Genomic DNA, 20,210 nt, shown 5'->3' on the forward strand with positions numbered 1-20,210 from the left:
CATGTATATCTTGTTCCTTTGTCCCTCCTATTAGCTTTTATGCCATTATCTTCTCACCTCATTATTCCCTTTCCTTCTTTACCTCTTTATTTCTCTCACAGATACCATCACAGCCCTGTTCAGAACCAACTTTCGCATGGATTTCCCCTTTGATCTGCAAGAGCTGCCAGCATTTGCTGTAATAGGGTAAGTTCCCAGAAACCCAGCCCCTTGCCCTATAAAGGTTATCATGTGAGCCTTGTTGGATGCTCTTTTGCAAAACAGTTACATACATCTCTTTCAGACAGTTTGATTGTCACAAATAAGGCCTCTGCTTGTTGGGATTCCTCTTTCAAAAATGGTGCCTATGTGGCACAATGGGTAAGGAAGGAAACGTGGGTATTGTCAAGTTGTTTGTTATTTCCTTTCCATGCATCTTCTTTAGCAATTAAGTTCTGGAAAAAAAGTAAGTCTGACTTGGTCTACGTTCTGGGTATAGATCTCCTGAATGGCCTTTTAATTGTTGTGATGGCATTCCAAAATGAACTGACCAAACAAGTATGGTCTTTTCACTTGACAAAAACAGAACAAAAGATTTAACCAGGAAGTTTCCCTTTTGCAAGGTCAGAATGGTTTTCCTTTTCTAGAGAGGTTGGAACACTCAAATTGGTGGCAAGGATGACTGAACAATTAATAGGATTCAATGAGAACAGCAATTAATTTGATTGTCAGATTTATGTTATTTACGGAGATATCTGAGTTGGCTTCATTTGTGGAGGAAATTTGGGGAAATGAATGAATTTTAGAAAAATTAGAATTGGGAAATACATGAGAAAAAACTGAGTTTGGAATTGCTGCGAGGAAAAGTCACCAAGAAGTTAGATTTTGAGACAGGCTCCAGGGAAATCGCTGTATACCTGTGCTGATGTTGTGAACACATTCTGTTGCAAGACCTGGATCCAAGATCAGAAATATATTTGTGGTTTTCCAGCTTCTTTTAGCAGGCTGCCCTTGTATTCATTTACTTGAATATGATCTCAAGTGGGATTTTTTCGAAGGCACCAGACATTGAAAATCTATGAACATATAGGAGTTTGGTTATTAATGTATATCCACTTTGTTCTTCTTAAATCAACTTTGCATGCTAAACTTGGGGGAATCTGTTTAGATTGGCAAGGAAAAAGATAATCCTTATGATTTACAGCTGCTAGAATGCAAAACTTGTCATTGTGGTTTGAACACAGTTGCCAGAGCTATTTTTGTAGTAATGCTCATAGAAAGGAGTATATGACAACAGTGAAATGCTTTCAAATGCCCAGGTATCCAACATGGTATGTTTTTAAGAAAAGCTAAAGACCTGGACTGTCTTGGATAGAACCCTGATGCCAACTCGGAATGCTCCAAATTCTCTTAACTTTAGGTCTCAAAGTTGAACTCTTTTTTTATCCAATATATTTCTTCACTTTCAGGTAGGACAAAAAAAACTGAGCCAGCTGAAGCACTAATAGCAGTAAGATCATATTCTTCTGTGTCAGCCAATGGTGTTAATTTGCATATATATACAAAATATACATAAATATATACACAAGAGGAGCACTTCTATTGTATTGTCAAATTGATAGGCAGGAATGGAGTGATCTGTTTTTTAATATAAGCATTAGAAAGAACTACAGTTCACTGCGCAGCCTTTAGGACTGGTCTGTTTTAACAGTAGTGCTAAGCAGTGCTGGCTTAAAATATTAAAGAGGAATTCAATGGCCACGTTTGTCTATGAATAGCTTTATATTTAATTTAAACTTGTTTCTGTGCATTTCTTAAATGACCAAGCAGGATTTTTTCAACATGCATCTTTTTAAGTAAACTAAATTAATCTTTGAATGAGATTTGGCAAAAGCCCGCATAACATATAAGAAAGGAGAATTCTATTAAGTTTGCAAATTAATAGAATCTATTCATCTATTTATCCTCAGTATTCTGTGGTCTTGCAAGTCTCATTAACATGCTGAGCATTGCAACTATACCTATTTTGACTTTATTAGGATCAGGAACACAGGCCTAAGTAATTAGGATCATAGAGGTGAAATACTTTGCTGTAGGCACAAGAATTGCTACTACTTTTAGTATTTGATGTAGGTGTGTAGCTTTGGTGAATCAGAGTTAAACTCCCTTAATTTGTATTATTTCTTGTTCCAACCTGATGTCTGAGTTCTGAAAACACTCGTCTTTGCCCAGTTGCTCTTTGTCAGTTCCCACTGAGATCTCTCAGTCCTTTTTTATAGATTATTTGTCTAGATTGTTATAGATCTTTATAGATGAGATTTCCCTCCCTGTAAAAAGAAAATTTATGTGCTAAAACGGCAGTGTGTGTGACAAAGGTCCAAAATAATCTCTCCCTTTTCATCAGGGAGTCAGCATCTTCAAATGAGTTAAGGTAGGAGGTGACTTCTACAAGACTTCATTAACAGCGGAAGGGGAAAAACACTTCAACTCCTTCTCTTGGTTTGTGTATTATCTGTGGTTTGGTATGATTTTATTTCATTTTCCCCACTTTAGGATATGTTCTGGATTCCTTGGAGCATTTTTCGTTTATCTCAATCGCCAAGTGGTCCTGTGCATCCGGCGTCATACGGCTCTGAGCCAGTTTCTCACCAAATAGTGAGTGCCTTTGAAGATACTCTCTTTAGGGACCAGATTTGTATACTCAACTGGTATTGGACAGTAACAAATGCTCCCTGAAAGCTTGTAGAACAGTTTCAAGCTTAAGCTAGTAAAACTATGAGAAACTGAAATTATATGAGAGTTGGATATTTACAAACATCAGGAGAATTTGTTCTGCACTGCATTTTCTTTTGATCAGCCCAAATAGTGTCAAATAGCTTCTTGATTTAGAAGGGAGTCTCTGTAATATTCATTAAGAGGACAAGGGAATCCATTCATTGGACAGAAAATGTTTTTGATTAGAAAATCAATGCTCATGCTCTTTAAGATTATGCTGCTTCTGGTTTGGATTTTTATTAGAATCTGTAAAAAAGAAATTCATTTATATTTTCAGAAAATTAAATACAACTGAAATCAAAGTCTTTAATTGTTTTTTAACCAATATGTAGGCAAAAAGGTAAAGAATGTGCTGCAGCTTTGCAGTTACTGCGTATTTGCAAACCAACAGCTGAAACTGATAATAACCAAATGGTGTGAATTGCAGCATGGAAGAGAAATACAGAACAACATAAAACTCTTAGCAATAAAGGTTTTACAGGGCAATTGAAGTTACCTTTTTTCCCCTCTCTAAGTTACAACTTCCAAACTTATAACCTGAACAAGGAAAGGTGGCGAGCTGTAAATGTCTTCAGGTTCTTTACAGAACAAATCTGATGTTATGAGGGTTTTTTTAAGATGAGAGGTGTGCTGGACCTACATTTCTTAGCAAGTTGCAGATTTGAACAGGAAAAAAACCGCTAGTTAAGAAGTTCAGTCTAACTCAATGTATTATGCAGAAGAACACTTGTCTTTCTTCATGATTTAGTGTTACCCACAAGCACTAGCAAAGCCATCAAAGTTAATAGAGAAGTGGAGCAAAGCCTGAGAAGGCTCTAATTTCTCAGAACTTTGTAGGTATTAGAAAGAAATTAAAGGTTATGTTTTGTCTTTGTGAATACTACAGCATCTCCCATAGAGCTTCCTATAGGGAACACAGTAATTTGTCAGGGGGGACCGGACAGGATTAGTCCAGCACATGGAAACTGCTTAAACTTGTGTTGTCCTAGTGCCCATGAAATTTCACAGTGTACCCAGAAACCCATCCTGGGATTGGACACAGCAGTAGGAAGACACAGGTGGCTTCAGCCTGCTGCCCAGCTATGCCTCACTGGTCCAGCACACCAAGACCCACGGGCCACCAAGGACACCTTCCCCAAAGTTGTGATGGTCAGCAATTCAATGGAAAGAAAATCAAATTTTCTCATAAGAATTAATGCAATGGGGAATGTGTGCAGAAACCTATTAAAAAAATCTACGTTTAAATATATGAGGACAGGATACATTGCAAGGGGATGAAGAAGCAAGACTTGAATAATCAGGGCAAATGGAAGAGGTGCTGGCTTTTGACAGGAGTTCACATGTCACTGCAAATACACATCCTCTGTCCACTCCACACCCTGCATATTCATGTTTGTGCATTTTGTACATCCCTCTCTTGCTTCCATCCCTCCCGTTGCACTTATTATAATGGGGAAAATGGTTTTGCTGGCAGTCAAACTCTGTGGATGATGATCAGTGGAGCAGGGCATTAAACTGCCAGTGACAGAACTCCAAAGCAATTGATACATATGTGACAGAGAACTTTCACAGGAGCAGAATTCATAGTCCTGAAGTGATAGCACTTCAAGAAAAGAATATGAGGTTGTATTTTAATAAACTTTACTTTCTTTTCAGCCGCCTCATATACCCTGGGGTTATAACCTTCCTTATAGCAACTATGACCTTTCCTCCCGGATTTGGACAGTTTATGGCAGGAGAGGTGAGAGTGGGATGTGTGTTTGAAATCCTGTGCAGTTCTGTGGAACAGTCTCTCCTTATCCTGTGCCCCAGTAACTTTATGTCATGGAAAGAGGAAGGAAGCTATGGGAGGAGTTTGGGTTGAGGAGGGACTGTATTCTGAGGCTCCTGATCTCTGCTATCTCCTTCATATAAAACTAGAAAAAGGTTCACTCTCCTAAGAAAGTAATAAGATGTTACCCCATGTGTAAAGGTAGTTATGCTTTTCACCAGTCCAGGTAAAGTACTGCTCTCTTCCAGATTAAATAATGTGAATTGGGTATTATAATAATGAATTACCAAAGTAAAAATCTCCACTTTCTTGCAACAGAGGTAGAATGTTTACTCCATCCAATCTCATGGCTCATGCCTGTTTTTTTACTGTTCAGTTGATGCCACGGGAAGCCATCAGCTCTCTCTTTGATAACTATACCTGGGCAACATACACAGGGGACCCTCAGATCCTGGGGAAGTCTGCTGCCTGGATCCATCCTAAAGTCAGCGTCTTCATCATCATCTTCCTCTTCTTCTTCATAAAGGTAGGAAACCTAGCGGACCATAATCCGTCTCCACTCAGATTGAATGTTCTTGATCTTTTGTAAAATACTTCTGAACTGCCAATGAGGAGTTGCTCGGTATTGAATGAAGCACTACAATGGCTCCCTATATCTTCTGGTGTGATGGTTGCCCACCTTCAATTAGACTGCCAAAATTATTAGGGAATCGTTTCCTGGCCTTACTAGTGACCTCCTTCACTGCTCCGGAAGTCATCTTCCTCATGCATCCTGTTGGTACCCACTGCAGTTGGTAGGGACAGTTCCACCAGAAAAAGATTTCTGAGGTTCCACAAAAATAAACAATTGACTGAAAAGGTCTCAGATATTTTAGGTTTGGTCTAAATAAAGTCTGATACACCCTATCTGATATTCCCAACTATAGACAGAAGACAAAGAAGAACATACAAGGACAATCTATAGTTGTGTTAGGCTCAAGGATTTGTTAGCAGTACTGTAACTTGATGGACAAATGCAGCTGAAAACAGTTCTGCTCACTTCTTGGAAAGCAACAGCAGGTTAGATGTTCTGAGCCGATATGGTCTGTGGAAATCGCAACTGCTCAGCCTCTGAAAAGATCCACTGTCTAACTTATACGTGACAGCACAAAGAGAAGAGATCTGAAAGAAGAAAACCTTATATTCCAGAGTGCAAAACACAAGTAGCAAGAAAGACCTTTTTATACCATAAAATAGTAAAAATATCATAGAAACGGTGATTTTTGTTGTTGTTGCAAAGGAGCAAATCAGCTGAGGCCACCTTGGTGCTATCAGTTGAACATTTTGGCAGTTCAGGAATGGAGAGCAATGACTGATTGACACAGCTGATTCCACCTAAAGTAAAAAACCTGTACTGAGTTTCTGACAGGCAGTTAAGGGGTTCTACTTCTGTGATATTCTGATTATATGTACCAAGCAGATAAGGTCTCATTTACTTAAGTAAAAGAGGGATGGACTACATGGTGTATCTGTCCTGAGTCCATCTGTTCTCCTTTGGAATAGCTATATCCTCAGACACTAGATTCATTGGCCTTGTCCCATTAACTAAAACCTTTCTCAATTCACTAGACCACTGTTCCGTTCTGGATATATTCAGAGCTGGGATAGGCCATATAAATAAGAAACTGCTGTTTCGACCCTGAGCAAAGACTTAGCCTTATTCTCCTCTGTAGTATAGTTCCAGTTCTCAGCTGTATGTATGGCTTGGCTTTGGTACTATAAAGACAGAGCTTAGTTAGCTCTATCTTTAGTTATCAGTACTCCACTTCTGCAGCTTGCTGGCCTCTGTAGCAAGCCAGGAACTTCCCCTCTGGAATATTCAAATAGCTTATGGAAGGAAGAGCAACAGCCAGTATCAAATTGATGGTCCAACCCATCTTCACAGCATGTTTCCCTACCATGGACTGAGAAATACTGTTCTCCTGGCTCTTTGTTACCTTTGTAGAGGGCTTTCCTAAATGGCAGGCTGTATCTTGCCTTCATTTTCCCTTTCCAATGGGAGTTACAGTGGAAAAGTTGTCTTGAGTAGATTTTCTCAGCAAACTGACCTTCTACAGATTAGTATCTCATCTGTCCACAGCTACAACCATGTCTATAGAGAGGCATCACTGTCTCAAAGGTGGACCTCAAAAAGGAAAGATTTGCCCACTGTGAGGAGAATATGTTTCTGAAATACCTGAAAGTATTGCTCTTCTTGTGCTGGACCATGGTTGTCTCTCTCCTATCAATAATACTGCTGCAGCAAGCGACATCTTGCTAGTACACGAACAGCAGCATTCTCTGTGTTTCTCTGTGGAACTCTCCTGACATACTGCCTGAGAAAGTCTGAGCATACTGGCCTTTGAAGTGCTTGTAAGATTAGGCTGTGGCCTCCAGAAGAAGCCTCTATGTGCTGGGCAAAGTCATCATTTGACTTGGTCTTCGTGGTAGCAGTATGGATTTCATTGTTTTGCCCAACATAGTGATAGGACAAGAGGCAACAGGCACAAGCTAGAACAAAGGAAACTTATGAGGACTTTAGGAAAAGATTCTCCTCTGAGTGTGGGTCAGTAGTGGCAAAAATGCCCAGAAAAGCTGGGGAATCTCCACTCTTCGAGATGTTCAGGACTCACCTAGATAAGGACCTAAGAAACCTGATCTAACTTAGGACTTTGCCCTTTTGGGAGCAGGGATTTGGGGGAGAGACCTCCCGAGTTCGTTTCACACTGAAATTGTTGTGAGCCTGTGCAATGCTGACAGCCTTGCTCTGTGAAAAGCTGAGCTGTTTGGAGCAGTGGGAAATCGCAATTTCTGAGGTCCAAGGCCAAAGAGCTCTCTTGTTCATCCATCCCCTTGGTGATTCAGCTTCCCTGCCACCACAGCATTCAACCAGAGGTCCTCTGCATCAGTGTTGGTGGTGTCAGAGTTCCTCTAGCTCCCCTTCACAGTTCCTTCCAGTTCCTCCTTCACACCCCACAGCCCCTTTACCCTTCACTTTCTGTCTGAACCACCAGATCCCTCATGAATTCACAGACTGGGCAGTAGAGTGGGGCTGCAGAAAGTGCTATTGCTGCTCAGTAACAACTGCACCCTCTGCCTCTGTTCCAGTTCTTGATGGCTGTCATTGCTACCACGATGCCAATCCCCTGTGGAGGCTTCATGCCTGTTTTTGTCCTAGGTGAGTTTCAATTCTGTGTTGCTGCATATAGGCCTGACAGGGAGAGAGGATGAAACCATTGCAGATGAACCCAGGCATGTTTCTTCTAGCGGATGAGGACTGATCACTTGGTTCCTATGACAAGCTCAGTTAACAGTCCCTATACCAACCTCTGAGTCTCTGCTTCCGTAATTTTCCCACCACCCAAATCCAAATGTTAAGGAGAAATCCCTGTCTTTTACATAAGGAAAGCCACACTGTGGGGAGGCATGCTGAGCCAGGCCTTCTAATTTCTCTGCCTCTTCACCTACAGAGAAACTTTCAACCTATTATTAGTAGTAGTTGCACCTTTCACCCCTGAAGACCAACCAGAAGAGAGAACCTCAAAACTAATACCTGCAGTGTAATCCACCACTTACTCATTGCTTCTGACTGAAATATGGTAACATGGAGTCTGTTGGTTTTTAACTTGTTTTAATTCCAAGATCAAAAGTTAAAAAGAATATGATTCTAAAGTTAAGAGAGGTTATGTTAGACTAAAGTGTACAAGCTCATGAAGATCAGCACTAAGTACCCACAGTTCTTAAATGAAATGCTGCGTGCTAAGTACCCCTGGGTTCTGGCAGGCAGCAACTAAACAAGAGTCAGTAGCATATCCTTGTAGTGATGAAGGCTAGCACAAACAAGGCTGTATTAAGAAGAGCCTAGCCAAGAAGGCAAAGAAATTGATTATTCCCCTGCGTTCAGCATTTTGAACGTGATTCCAGAATATTTTGTGTCCATGAGTACAAGAGATTTTGACAAAGTGCAATGAGTCTAGGGAAGGCTGCTGAGGCTGTTGGTCCTAGAGCTCAAAACAAATGAGATCCTGAAGACTGGCTTGTTCAGGCTGCAGAAGAGAAGGGAAGAGGGGATCTAATGGTGGCCTTCACCACCTAATGCAGCAGGGGACAGAGAGGATAGAAATACACCTCATATAGGCACACAATAAAAAATAGGTAAAGGCACAAGTTGCAACAGGGAAAATTCTGATGGGACATAAGGAAAAAAGAAATGTTTCCTTGGTTAAGGTGCTCAGAAAGGCTGGAGAACCTCCATCCTTGCTGACTGTTAAAGCCTGTGTGGACAAGGCCCTGGGTGACTTGATCTCACTTTGAAATTAGCCCTGTTGTGAGCAGGGGTCAGAACAAGACCTCTGGAAGTGTTCAGACATTCACTAAATGAGTGTGTGCAGGGCCTCAGCTCTGATCTGGAGTGACAGTACCTGGGAGGAAATCACAAATACTGCTGTGCCTGGTGTGCCTAAGTGAAAGAATGAGGGGCCAGCTCTATTTCCATATCCTAGTACCCTTCTCTCCTCTTCAAGTCTAACTTCTGTGTGTTGTGACTCTTTAGTTCCCGCTGTCATTTTAATGTAAGTTTTTATTTTGTTTCCATTAGAAAATACTCAAGTGATTTCATGGCACAAACTGGGTGTTCTTTAGATGTTAATTCCGTAACTGCCAGTGATATTTTCCAGGTGCTGCATTTGGGCGTCTTATTGGGGAAATCATGGCATCACTTTTTCCCAAGGGAATCCTCTTTGATGGTATTGTTTATCAGATCTTACCTGGAGGGTATGCAGTCATTGGTGAGTTTCCATGTCCTTGTTTTCCTTCATCTGGTCCCATCCCCATGACTTTCCTGGTTGATGAGACATGCTGTTTCTGTATGACAGTCATTGTTTCTCTATTCCTTTTGCACCTTACCTGGGAAAGGCGCAGCAGCAATGACAGGAGCGGTGAGCCACACTGTCTCCACTGCTGTGATCTGCTTCGAGCTGACAGGTCAGATCTCTCACATCCTCCCCATGATGGTGGCTGTCATTCTTGCCAACATGGTGGCCCAGAGTCTGCAGCCTAGCCTCTATGATAGCATCATCCAGGTGAAGAAGTTGCCCTACCTGCCAGACCTGGGCTGGAATCACATAAGGTATAGTGGTAAAACAGAGGTGGAGGTGGGGAGTGGCAAAGAAATAGAGAAGAGAATGAGATCATGGGAGAATAAAAGGTCATGAAAAGGGGATAGTACTACAAAGAAAATAAGAAAGCAGAACATGCCTGCAGCTAGAAAAAAACAAACGGTGGAGTAGAATTAGACTTCATACACAGAAATGGAGCACAGGTTTGAACAATCTGCAGTGTTAGGAATTTGTAGTAAAATTACCACATTGCACCAATTTCAGAAGTTAAAAATCAAGTGTCTCATTTCCATTTTGTTCTGGATTCAGTGGGGTTTGGACTTTGTTCTCCAGAACAAAAAAATGCTATTTGGATATTCTGCTGCAAACAAAATCCAGTTATTCATACACACGTCTTCCTATCTTTAATAATATACATACGTATGTAGATATAAAATATCTATACATAGATGTAGGTATGTGTATATGTGTGTATATATATATACTGTAATGAAAATCCAGTTAATCTGTGTTGATTCTGTTGGAAAGCCCTCTTTGGTTCCTCTCACAGATTATTCTTCTGTATATTCTGTTCTCAGCTGTATTGAGAACATGTTGTAAAGAATTGGTCATTTATATATTTCTTGAAGAGATTTATCTGCTAGGCATTTTTAATATGCTAATTATTCCCTTTATTGTCCATAAATTCACAGCAAGTACAATATCTTTGTTGAGGATATTATGGTCCAAGATGTGAAATTTGTCTCTTCCAACTGCAAATACCGAGATTTGCAAACTCTTCTGCAAAGCACCACTGTTAAGACTTTGCCTTTGGTGGACTCACCAGGTAAGCAAGGTGGAGGACCTGGTCCTTCCTGAAGACTGTCTCAGGTTAAAGAGCCATAGAAATCGGCTTTCAACTTACATGTGAAGGAGACTGTGACCCACTACATAAAAATCATCCTAAAAGTCTTCCGCTATGGATGGTGTATGACAGAAGGCTGTTTCAGCTGGTCAGACAGGTAAGCTGGAGTGCGGGTAGTGAAGCAGATAGAGCAGGTAAGGGAGGTGTGGGGGAAGTTTGTGGACTGAACTGTGGCAACAGGGAAGGATCTTGCCTCTGATGTTGATGCTGAGGAGTGGCGTGACTCAGGCATGGTGAGCTTCCCACAGCCCCTCAGAGTACTAGCAGCAACTAGCAAGGCTGGTCAATGACTTGCATAGCTCTAGATAGTACAAGTCCAAGCACTTTGAAGAAGTTGGAGGGAGGAAAGGGCAGCGTGGGGCAGGGGACGTTGGAAAAAACTTTAAGTGGCTTAATGGCTTCTTGCTCTGTGTTCTGCAGAGACCATGGTCCTCCTGGGGTCTGTAGAGCGATCTGAACTGCAGGATCTCCTCCAGAGACATATAAGCCCAGAACGGCGACGGCTCCTCCACAGGGAGATGCAGCAGAAGCTGTCTGAGGCACCCTACGATGGGCACAGCAAGGGACCGTGGGCAAGCCTGCCAAAGCTGAAGCATGAATCTTTTGCTTATGTTGATGAGGATGAGGATACAGATGAGAAGGGAGAGGTGAGGGAGGGAAATGAAGAGACTACAACACAGAGACTGCTGAAGAAGCAGTAAAGCATTCGGAGAAGCTGAGAAAGAAATGACACAGGGTGGACTTTACTTTCTTTCCTTTCCATAACAGCTGCCTCAGCCCCCAAGTCCCACTCCCAGTTACCCAGAGGAGCCCAACGGCCCAACAGGTCCTCTTAAACAAATGCCTGAACCTTCAGAGCCACAGCACCTCGCAGGTAACTTCTGGTGTGCCTCAGCCACATCCTAGGCAGCTTGTAGAAGCTTTCATGCTAAATGTGTGTGCATGCCTGGGCAAGGTGCTGATTTCTCAGACTGAGAGAAGGAGCTTTCTCTGCTGTTCCCTTATTAAAGGTTCTTTATTAATGCTCTTCAGCATCACCTCAACATATCTGTAAATATGTTTTTGTTTGTGACCCCTCAGAGAGCATAGCAAAAGTAAACCCACTCCGGCTGCTCTCCATCAGTGCTCCCCATTCCAGCCTTTGCAATATTATACCCTTGGACATTTTCTGGAGTCTGCATGGAAAGGTCCCAGCTCTTGCCTCCTCCACCTGGTAGCTCATTTCTGATCCATGTATCATGTATATCTGATGCACAATGGTGGTTTCTTTTTCCTTTACATGTTTTTGAAATGTGCAGAGAGTGAATAAACACAGAGGTGTAGCCCAATCTTGAGAATGAATACAGAGGGTAGGGCTTTGGCTCTTTGAAGCACATAATATAGCATGCAGCACATCCTGGTTCCTTAACGTCGTTCACGTATGACTAAACCTCTAAGGCATAGGAAAATCCACTTTATGCTTCCAAGGCAGAGTGGTGGGACAGCCACCTACTGAAGCAGAAAAAGAATCACATCAAAACAAGGACAGTGTGTGAGACATTTTAGGTGAAGTTGGTACTGAGTGATCCAGGAGTAACAAGAGGAAATGGAGCAGGAGTGTGTTCTGCCATCATTTTTAGTTCGGTTGTTTTGACCAACCTTCCTCCACAGCCTTGCTCACGACAGCACCAAACCCTATCTCCTCATCTTTGCTAATTCCTGACTGTCCTGCCTGGGAGAATAATTCTGCAGTGTTTTTCATTCCCACCATTGCACTGCTGGTGCAACCCATGGATTCCTTTGTACCTGTCACAGTATTAAGGCTGTTGATACGTTTTGTCTTTGAAGCAATTTCCATGTTATCACCTCTCCTTTCCGTACTCATCCTCCAAAACACTTTCTCTTTGTGGACTGCAGAAACCTCTCATCACAGCAGTTTACCCCTTGTATCCATGCTGTGTCAGTAGTCTTGCTTCTGTTTGGTTTGGTTGTTTGCTTTTTTTTCTTCAGGGACAATCTATACATGACACCTGCAAGGGCTACTGTGTAATGAGTAGTTTCTTCTCCTTCAGGAAAAGATATTGCATGGGAATATTTATTCTGGCACGTCATAGACACCAAATTACAAATTGAATGCTAGATTGTGCCTGGCTCAGCTCTGTCATGTACCATGTACTATGTCCCTTGTATGATTTCCAAACCTGCTTTGGGCAAGGAGTTGGGCACAGGCCTTTGTATTTTTGTCTCTTATTTGTTCTCCTATTCATTTTCCTTCTTCAGGCAATTTCAGGAGTTGGAGGCAACTGATCCAGCAGTTCTTGTGCCATTACAGCCGTGCACGTGAAACAGAGAGTGCCATCCAGGTTAGGGATACAGAAAGCCCAGTATTCTGGAGGGGGGAGAGAATGCAATGGTAGTAGAACCTGCTACTTAGAGCCATTCAGCACTTGGCCAAAGCATGGACACACTTCTAGTCCTGAACTCTGACAACATCAGTGGGGAACTCTCTCCAATGAGAAGGGATGTGACTCATGTAAAGGAGTATGCCCTTTCCTAAAGAGCCGTCTGTGCCCAGGTGTAAAGGCTACCATCATGACTGAGTGTTGGCAATTTTTCTCAGTGAATAATTTATGCTGTTTTGACTAACCTGGAGTAAACTGCAGTTCTATCCCATTTGGCAAACAGTATTGGTAAAATAAAAATAAATGCTTTTACCTTGTGCCATGATGGATGCCCTTGGGTAGCCTGATATGCCTGCACAGGGTTGGTGGATATCATACAAAGCCTATGGAAGATGCATCTACTCTAGGGCTGTGGTTAGACCCCATGTGGGATGTCTGGGAGCATCTACAGCAGTAGTAGATGTTTAGGCACCTGAATTGGGCCACCAGCATTCCATAGTCAATCTTCGTTGGCAAGGGAAGCACAGCCAGTACAGAGTACACCTTATAATATATGTGTATAAAGAAAATTAAAGCCCTCAGTAATACCCCATTTGGAACAAAAAGGGGACCAGATGGTGTGAGGAGACTGTGCACGTTTTTCCTTTCTGTACTCTGTGAAGCTCTGGGTTCTTTGTCTGTCCTGAACAGTGTTTTCTCCTACAGGAGCCAGTGGAAGTTGTTGAAACAATGAGGCCAGAAGAGGTAAGACTGAGTGCAGAAAGGGAGTGGGGTTAATTAAGTGCTTCTTTTGTCCATTTCCTGTCACTTGCAATACTTCAACAACTTTAGTGATTGCCACAGCCATAGCTAAAGCCATTTTCTTCTTAGACCTGAACAATGGGCTGCTCTCACCCAGTAAGCGATTGTTCTGCTAGATGTGACTAATCTGATCTAGCTTTGAATTCAGCCCTATTGTGAGCAGGATTTTGGACTAGGGACCTCTCCAGTTTTCCCCTCACCTAAATCTTTCAATGGATATGTGTTGTTCCCTCCTGTCTCGCACAAAGGAACAATCAATCGTCTTGCAATGATAAGGGGAAGATGGACTCAGAAGGGAAAGCTAAGATGTGGAGACCTCATAGCAACCTTCCAGTATCTGAAGGGGGCCTATAAGGATGCTGGGGAGGGAGTCTTTGTTATGGGCTGTAGTGACAGGACAAGGGGTAATGGGTTAAAACTTAAACAGGGGAAGTTTAGATTGGATATAAGGAGGAAGTTCTTTACTGTAAGGATGGTGAGGCACTGGAATGGGTTGCCCAGGGAAGTTGTGAATGCTCCATCCCCAGTGGTGTTAAAGACCAGGTTGGACAGAGCCTTGGGTGCCATGGTTTAGTGTGAGGTGTCCCTGCCCATGGCAGAGGGGTTGGAACTTGATGATCTTAAGGTCCTTTCCAACTCTAACTATTCTATGATTCTGTGTTCACTTCCTCTTTAAGCAGGAAGGAGCAAAACCTCACCTTCTCAGAAAACCTCAGAGGTATTGGGATTGCTCTGTTTCCACAGGGACTTGACATCTGGCAAGGAAGGGATGGGAAACCTGAGGGGTGTGATATAATGGACAAGAGGGAATGATCTATATAGGAAGGAGGAAGCATTAACAGAAGAATGGGACTAATTTGGGTACACAAGGCAGCAACACTGCTGATTACTGTAGGAGATTCCTCTTCTTTTCCTGTATCAGATAGATGCTTGGGAACAGGAGGAACTGAACAAGAACGTGTGCTTTGACAGCTGCCGCATAGACCCTTCCCCTTTCCAACTAGTGGAGAGAACTTCCCTGCACAAGGTGGGTACAGATGTTGCCCTGAGGCATGCACTGTTTCTGTCCACCCTATCTATCATTGTGATTCCAGTCTATGACTTATTTCTTCTCCTTGTCTTCAACTACTATCACCTGCTACTTCCACATCCAGCTACAGAAGTCAGTTTGTTGCTCTAACCTTCTGTGCATACCTCCATTCTCCTGCAGAATGAAAGGCTATGTGATAAGAAGTCTAAGTGCATTCACTAAAATAGATTTGGACACCACATTAACAGAAGCATTGTATGCCTTGCTGCTGGGGGCATTACACTGAGATTTACACCCTGCTTGTCAATGTGCAGCCCGGGAGGGATTAGTCCTGGATTTCTCAGGGTGTTTCTGTCAGGGGTAGAATCTGAGAAGAGTTGCTTGAAACCACCCTACACCATGGGCTATTCATTTATGTGAAGAACAAGGAATCTTGATCATACAACTTCTAAAGTTAGCACAGGATGACTGGGGATAAAAGCAGTCATTGTAAGAGAGGGTTGAACTTTCACTCAGTGGAAAGGGAAAGCAGTCTGCTGAAGCCAGAGTGCATAGTGCATGTCTTTATCAATGTTCATTTAACATGCATAGTCAGCAAATGCACAGAATTAATTAATCATTCTTATCAAAGGGGTAAGAGCTCAGCCTTGAGCAAAATAAGAACAGGTTAGCATGGATTTAGGATGAATTTGGTCTTTTCTAAAGGGCTGTCTGAAGTCATCTGAAAGCCATTAGTATTTATCTTTGAGAATATAAGAGGTTATAACTAAAGACTGCAAATGGGGACAGTTTTATAGCTCTCATAAAAAAGAGCAAATGAGGAACTCTGAAATAACAGACAAATCAACTTAACTTGGATGCACAAAACATGCAGGAATAATCAATGTGAGGCATGTACAGTTAGAGCTACATGTAAGGCTACTGATAACAGCAAAAATATCACACCCGATCAAGATCAAACTGTATTTAAGCAGGCTGATTTTCTTTTATGTTAGGGTAAAATGTCTTGTTACTGACAAATGAGATTGTCCCTTGTTTACACTTGAACATGACATTCAGTATCTCATGTGATGTTAAAAACAAGGGCAAACACCAGCTATGAGAGAATGACTTCATGTAAGGCCACAGGTAAAGTCCAGGTAGAGCTCGGCTTAAAGAACTTGGAGGTTGGAAATACATCACAGAGCACTGAGAATGCTGAAAGTTTTAGGCAGTGTGTTCTATGAAGAACTGCAAACCAACGTGGTCTATTTAGGCTAAAGCAGTCATGGCTGATAGCCCCATGATAGCTGTCCTGTTCAGGAGGCTTCAGAAAAGGGAATATCTTGTTCTCAGTGTTTCCACTGTGCTGGATAAGCAGCAGCAAAAATAAGTTTTGACAGGAAATATTCTGGAACAGGAAAAAAAGACGTTTTCTGGTGTTAAGGAAGGCACTGGAATAAATAACCTAAGTAGGTTCTGGCTTTGCATATTCCTAGTTTGGTTTCCAGCAGCAACATTAAATAGGATCTGCATAAGTCCCCAGATAAACAGGATGTTGCATGTGAATCTCTGTTTGCCAGATGCAGGATAGGAGTAACCTTGAGAATGTGCTCTCCATCATCAGCACACTCCCAACTATGGCTGCATAGCAGAAGGACCAAGGGGTGGTATTTGCTAGCTGCAAAAGGGGAAGGGGAAAAGTAGTTTCTCACTGAGATAACCGCAGGCTCATCTGCTTGTGTTTCCCATTTCTACATCCCAAGTCCCAGTTGTAGCACAAAGTATTATGCTACTAGTCCAAAGTCCCTGAAATGGTCTTTTGTGTTTTTGCTCATAGACACATACATTATTCTCATTACTGGGCCTCAGCCATGCCTATGTCACCAGTATGGGGAAGCTGAGGGGAGTGTTGGCATTGGAAGAGGTAAGTCCAGATCCTTCCATCTCCTTTTAATCAACTGCAAATGTCCCGTGGATCAACGCAGTAACCTACAGGTGCTGGAGGATCCAGGTGGGAATGTTTTAATACATTTTCAGCCCAGTGTTGAAAGCTTCTGAGACAGTGCTTCAGAAGCTATGGAGATGAACAGATGACTGTATTTCAGAGGAGGAACCAGGTATCGTTTACAGGGATGTTGGATGGTGCATCCTTTTGTTGAACATAGGGTTCTTAGCTGATGGCTATTACTGTCTCTGGAAATGGTATGGAATTTGTTATTTACCAGGGAATGACAAATGACACCACCAGTGTAAAAGATGATCTCCACAGGCCCCAGAGGCAGAGCTGTGTCTCTCTCTAGTTGTGATTCCTTTACCCTGGAGGGTAGATGAACTTCTGCTTGTAGGGCTGGGTCAGCCTCCCTCTCATCCATTTTTGCTGAGCTTTTTCTCTTCTCGTAGCTCCAGAAGGCAATAGAGGGCTCCACACGCTCTGGGGTTCGCCTGCGCCCACCACTTGCCAGCTTCCGTGACACCAACCGGAATTCCATCAGCACGGAGAAGGCCACTCAGGCCACTCAGTCGTGGAGCCGACAGGACAGCTCCATGGCGGCAGCACAGCAAGCAGCGGACTTGCGCACAGAGAGCCCACTGCTTCCCAGCACGCACTCCCCCCAGCACTCACACTTCCATGAAGAGGGGGAAGTCCCATTCTCCACTTCTGCCACTGATACTGAGTTGGAAGAGATGGAGCTGACAGGGCCAGTTGCTGAAAGCATCTCGGACATCCTCAAGGACATAAGCCTACGCTCCACTGACCTGGATGAGGATGAAGATGAGGATGAGGATGTCCCCTTATAGCTGGTGTGAGAGGAGTAGTCATTCACACTCTTCAGTTGAGCCAGTTTTCTCGTGTTTGCTCCTCAAAGAGAAGCTTTTGGATGTTCTTTGCAATCGCCACAGAGGATTGATTCAGCTGGGAGAAGGGGCATCAGACTGACCCTTTTTACTGCTGCTCTCTGTCTGTGGAAAGAGTATTGGACTATATGGGTGTGTGCAGGAGTCAGATGTGGAGTTTAAGGTGGTTAAGATTGGGCTTACAGTACTTAGGCTTCTGCCATATTTATATAACATGGTAAAAGGGATTGTAACAGGATGTGAATACTGCTGGGCACCATCAGGATGCTCTGGTTCAATCTGCCATGTAGAAACTGGAGAAGGAGCAGCTTTTCTCATTCTCGGTGTCACCTTGGAATTGGTATCATCTGTGTCACAGCTGGCTGCACGTACCAGCGTAAACACAGCCAGACCTCCAGCCTAGGAGCATATTGCTGCTTCTGACTGTAATCCTGTCCATGTTGCCACAGTTCCTCTAGCTCTTATCTTAGATCCCCCCCAACATTCCCATGTAGAACATTTTTCCTCTTTCTCAGTTTTAACTCTGGGCTTTTCTTGGGTGGGTGTGCAGTTAGGAGCTTCTCCTCTGTCCTTTAGCTGAGCCATGCCCTAAAAATAGATAGGAGGAAAATATGTAATCTGTGTCTCATGTCTTGAATTCAGCCAGGGCTCTAAGAAAAGCACTGGAAGGGAGGAAACTCTTTGTTTGCCCATCATGTCTGGACTCTTTAAATAGAATGGGAAACTCTTAAGTGGGGGCATCCTCAGTGTTGGAGGAAGAGGAGTGAAACAGCCTGCGTGCACCTGTATTGCAAAACCTGTCTGTCTCTCTGAATCACCATTTTTACAAAGTTATAGTCTTAAAATATAGGAACAAAATAAGGAATTACGGAATGTTAGCAGGCTGACAAGAACTGCAGCAGAGGGAAGCCACATTCCCTACGCCTTGAAAACAGGTTTATCCTTGAGAATTCCTGCTCTCTTTCCTGGTAATTCTACCCTGCCTCCTTTCCACGTATTTCTGCATATCTGGAATTCCAGCTCTCACTTTTTCCAGCTTGTCTCCATTGTGACTAACAGTAAAGACCTCAGCCCTTGTCTGCAGCATCCCCCTCTATTCCAGTTCTAAATCTGGAGCAGATCTTGAGCTCCGTATTGCAGAAAGATGTCTTGTCAGTTTGTGTCATGCATGCAAAACCTCAGCATCCGAAGGTAAGATGCTGCTTTGTTTAACTCACTGGCCTTGTGAGGTTTTCTCAGTAAATAGGCAAAATCAACTTCTGTGTCTTCTGTGGCTTTCCTCTAACGTTCTGCATTTCTTTCTGTCACATTTCTGGTGTGTCATAGCACCCAGATGAAGTCCCATTGGATGTGTTTCCACTTACCAGCAACAGAGAAGAAATTTAGGCTCTGAGAATATGTTCTTGGAGGGTATTCTCCCCGACGCTGGGCCACATGCTGGTATCAGCAAAGCATCCCCTAACTCAGAGTGACCCGTTTCACCTTAATGGGTGATTTTTCATAAGCTGTCTCAGGAGCACGTAAAAACCATTCCTTCTGACCCAGTCTCTCTAGGCCAAGGATTGACCTTGTGCCAGTTCCTCTCTGATGATGCTCATGGGTGAGAGAGTCTGTGGCAAGGCAAATCTCCCCTACCTGGGTATAAGGAACATGAGTAGTTCCTTAATGAGGGAGAGGTTTGGTTTTGCTGTCTGGAATTCAGAGCCCACCAGCTCCATATTGTGTTTGACACACGATCCCCCTCTATAAGCTAACTGGGAACAACCTTTCCCTGGCTAAATGATCTCCTCTGATGTCACCCTGTCCTTGTGAGAAGATTGTGGTGATCTGAGAGCAAGTCTCTCACACACACCAGCTGCTTGCCTCCACCGGAGGGTTGTGGCACATTGCTAGCTGCAAGGCATTAGCACACAGCCTCCCTCCTACCTTTGTGTCACCTTCCCCTGCCTACAGAGAAGGGGCAAAGCAACTGCTGTTTTACCTCAGGGAACAGTGGTAGTGTTTTAAGGGAAGTGTAGGGGAAAGGCCATTCCTTTTAAATACACATAAGTGTATGGGGAGTGGCAGCTCTGAGACCAAATCTGATCTGAGGATCCACACGCCCTCAGGAAGGACAAGTTTCTGCAGGTCAGCCCCTGCCTCATTGTACTACACCAGGTACAAGGCTTGCATTTTGCAGCTTAGCTCTGAGACAAGGAGAAATTTGGAGGCAGGAGTCAATACACCTCCCCCTCCTCTCTCCTGAATACAGAGCTATGTTCTACTCCAGTCCCACACTTCTCCTACGGTGTGTTACAGAAGAACTGGGATCTGACTGGCTGAGAAAGCAGATGGAGTCTAAATCAAAGCCAGAGAGTGTGTGAGTCATGACAGACAGATTGTGAGCTGGGGGAGATGAAGCTGGAACAAAAATTATGCACATGGGAAGGTTTGGGGAGCTCTAAGACACAAGCTAACCTGGAAAGCTTCTTGAGCCCTTCACCTGAGAGTACAAGCGCAAACAGACGTATGTCCACACATGCACATCTCTCTCCATTCCTATTGCCTTTAGCTGTCCCGGAGTTACCATGCAGAGCTGGAGTAGCTGGAAGGTGAG

At 43.2% G+C, this 20,210-nt stretch overlaps 1 protein-coding gene across 4 annotated transcripts in view; it reads left to right on the plus strand.

Moving 5' to 3' along the window:
• The window catches only part of CLCN1 (chloride voltage-gated channel 1), a 52,472-nt gene extending 33,602 nt beyond the window's left edge, over nt 1–18,870 (plus strand). For 3 of the 4 annotated variants that reach the window (XM_061365433.1, XM_061365434.1, XM_061365431.1), the window contains exons 9-23: nt 102–186; nt 2,533–2,634; nt 4,411–4,495; nt 4,902–5,051; nt 7,652–7,721; nt 9,220–9,330; nt 9,458–9,671; nt 10,353–10,486; nt 10,985–11,211; nt 11,333–11,438; nt 12,824–12,906; nt 13,651–13,689; nt 14,669–14,773; nt 16,596–16,682; nt 17,159–18,870. In XM_061365433.1, coding sequence (XP_061221417.1) covers nt 102–186; nt 2,533–2,634; nt 4,411–4,495; nt 4,902–5,051; nt 7,652–7,721; nt 9,220–9,330; nt 9,458–9,671; nt 10,353–10,486; nt 10,985–11,211; nt 11,333–11,438; nt 12,824–12,906; nt 13,651–13,689; nt 14,669–14,773; nt 16,596–16,682; nt 17,159–17,557 — 1,997 coding nt within the window. In that variant the 3' untranslated portion in view covers nt 17,558–18,870. The remainder of the gene's footprint in view (nt 1–101; nt 187–2,532; nt 2,635–4,410; nt 4,496–4,901; nt 5,052–7,651; nt 7,722–9,219; nt 9,331–9,457; nt 9,672–10,352; nt 10,487–10,984; nt 11,212–11,332; nt 11,439–12,823; nt 12,907–13,650; nt 13,690–14,668; nt 14,774–16,595; nt 16,683–17,158) is intronic. The other variant, XM_061365432.1, reaches the window with a different exon arrangement.
• The last annotated feature ends 1,340 nt before the right edge of the window (nt 18,871–20,210 follow it).

The sequence above is a fragment of the Neopsephotus bourkii genome, unplaced genomic scaffold (assembly GCF_033783945.1).
Source record: "Neopsephotus bourkii isolate Nb327-2 ecotype Australia unplaced genomic scaffold, CSIRO-AGI_Nbou_v1 NB_1287, whole genome shotgun sequence".
NCBI classification, from domain to species: domain Eukaryota; kingdom Metazoa; phylum Chordata; class Aves; order Psittaciformes; family Psittacidae; genus Neopsephotus; species Neopsephotus bourkii.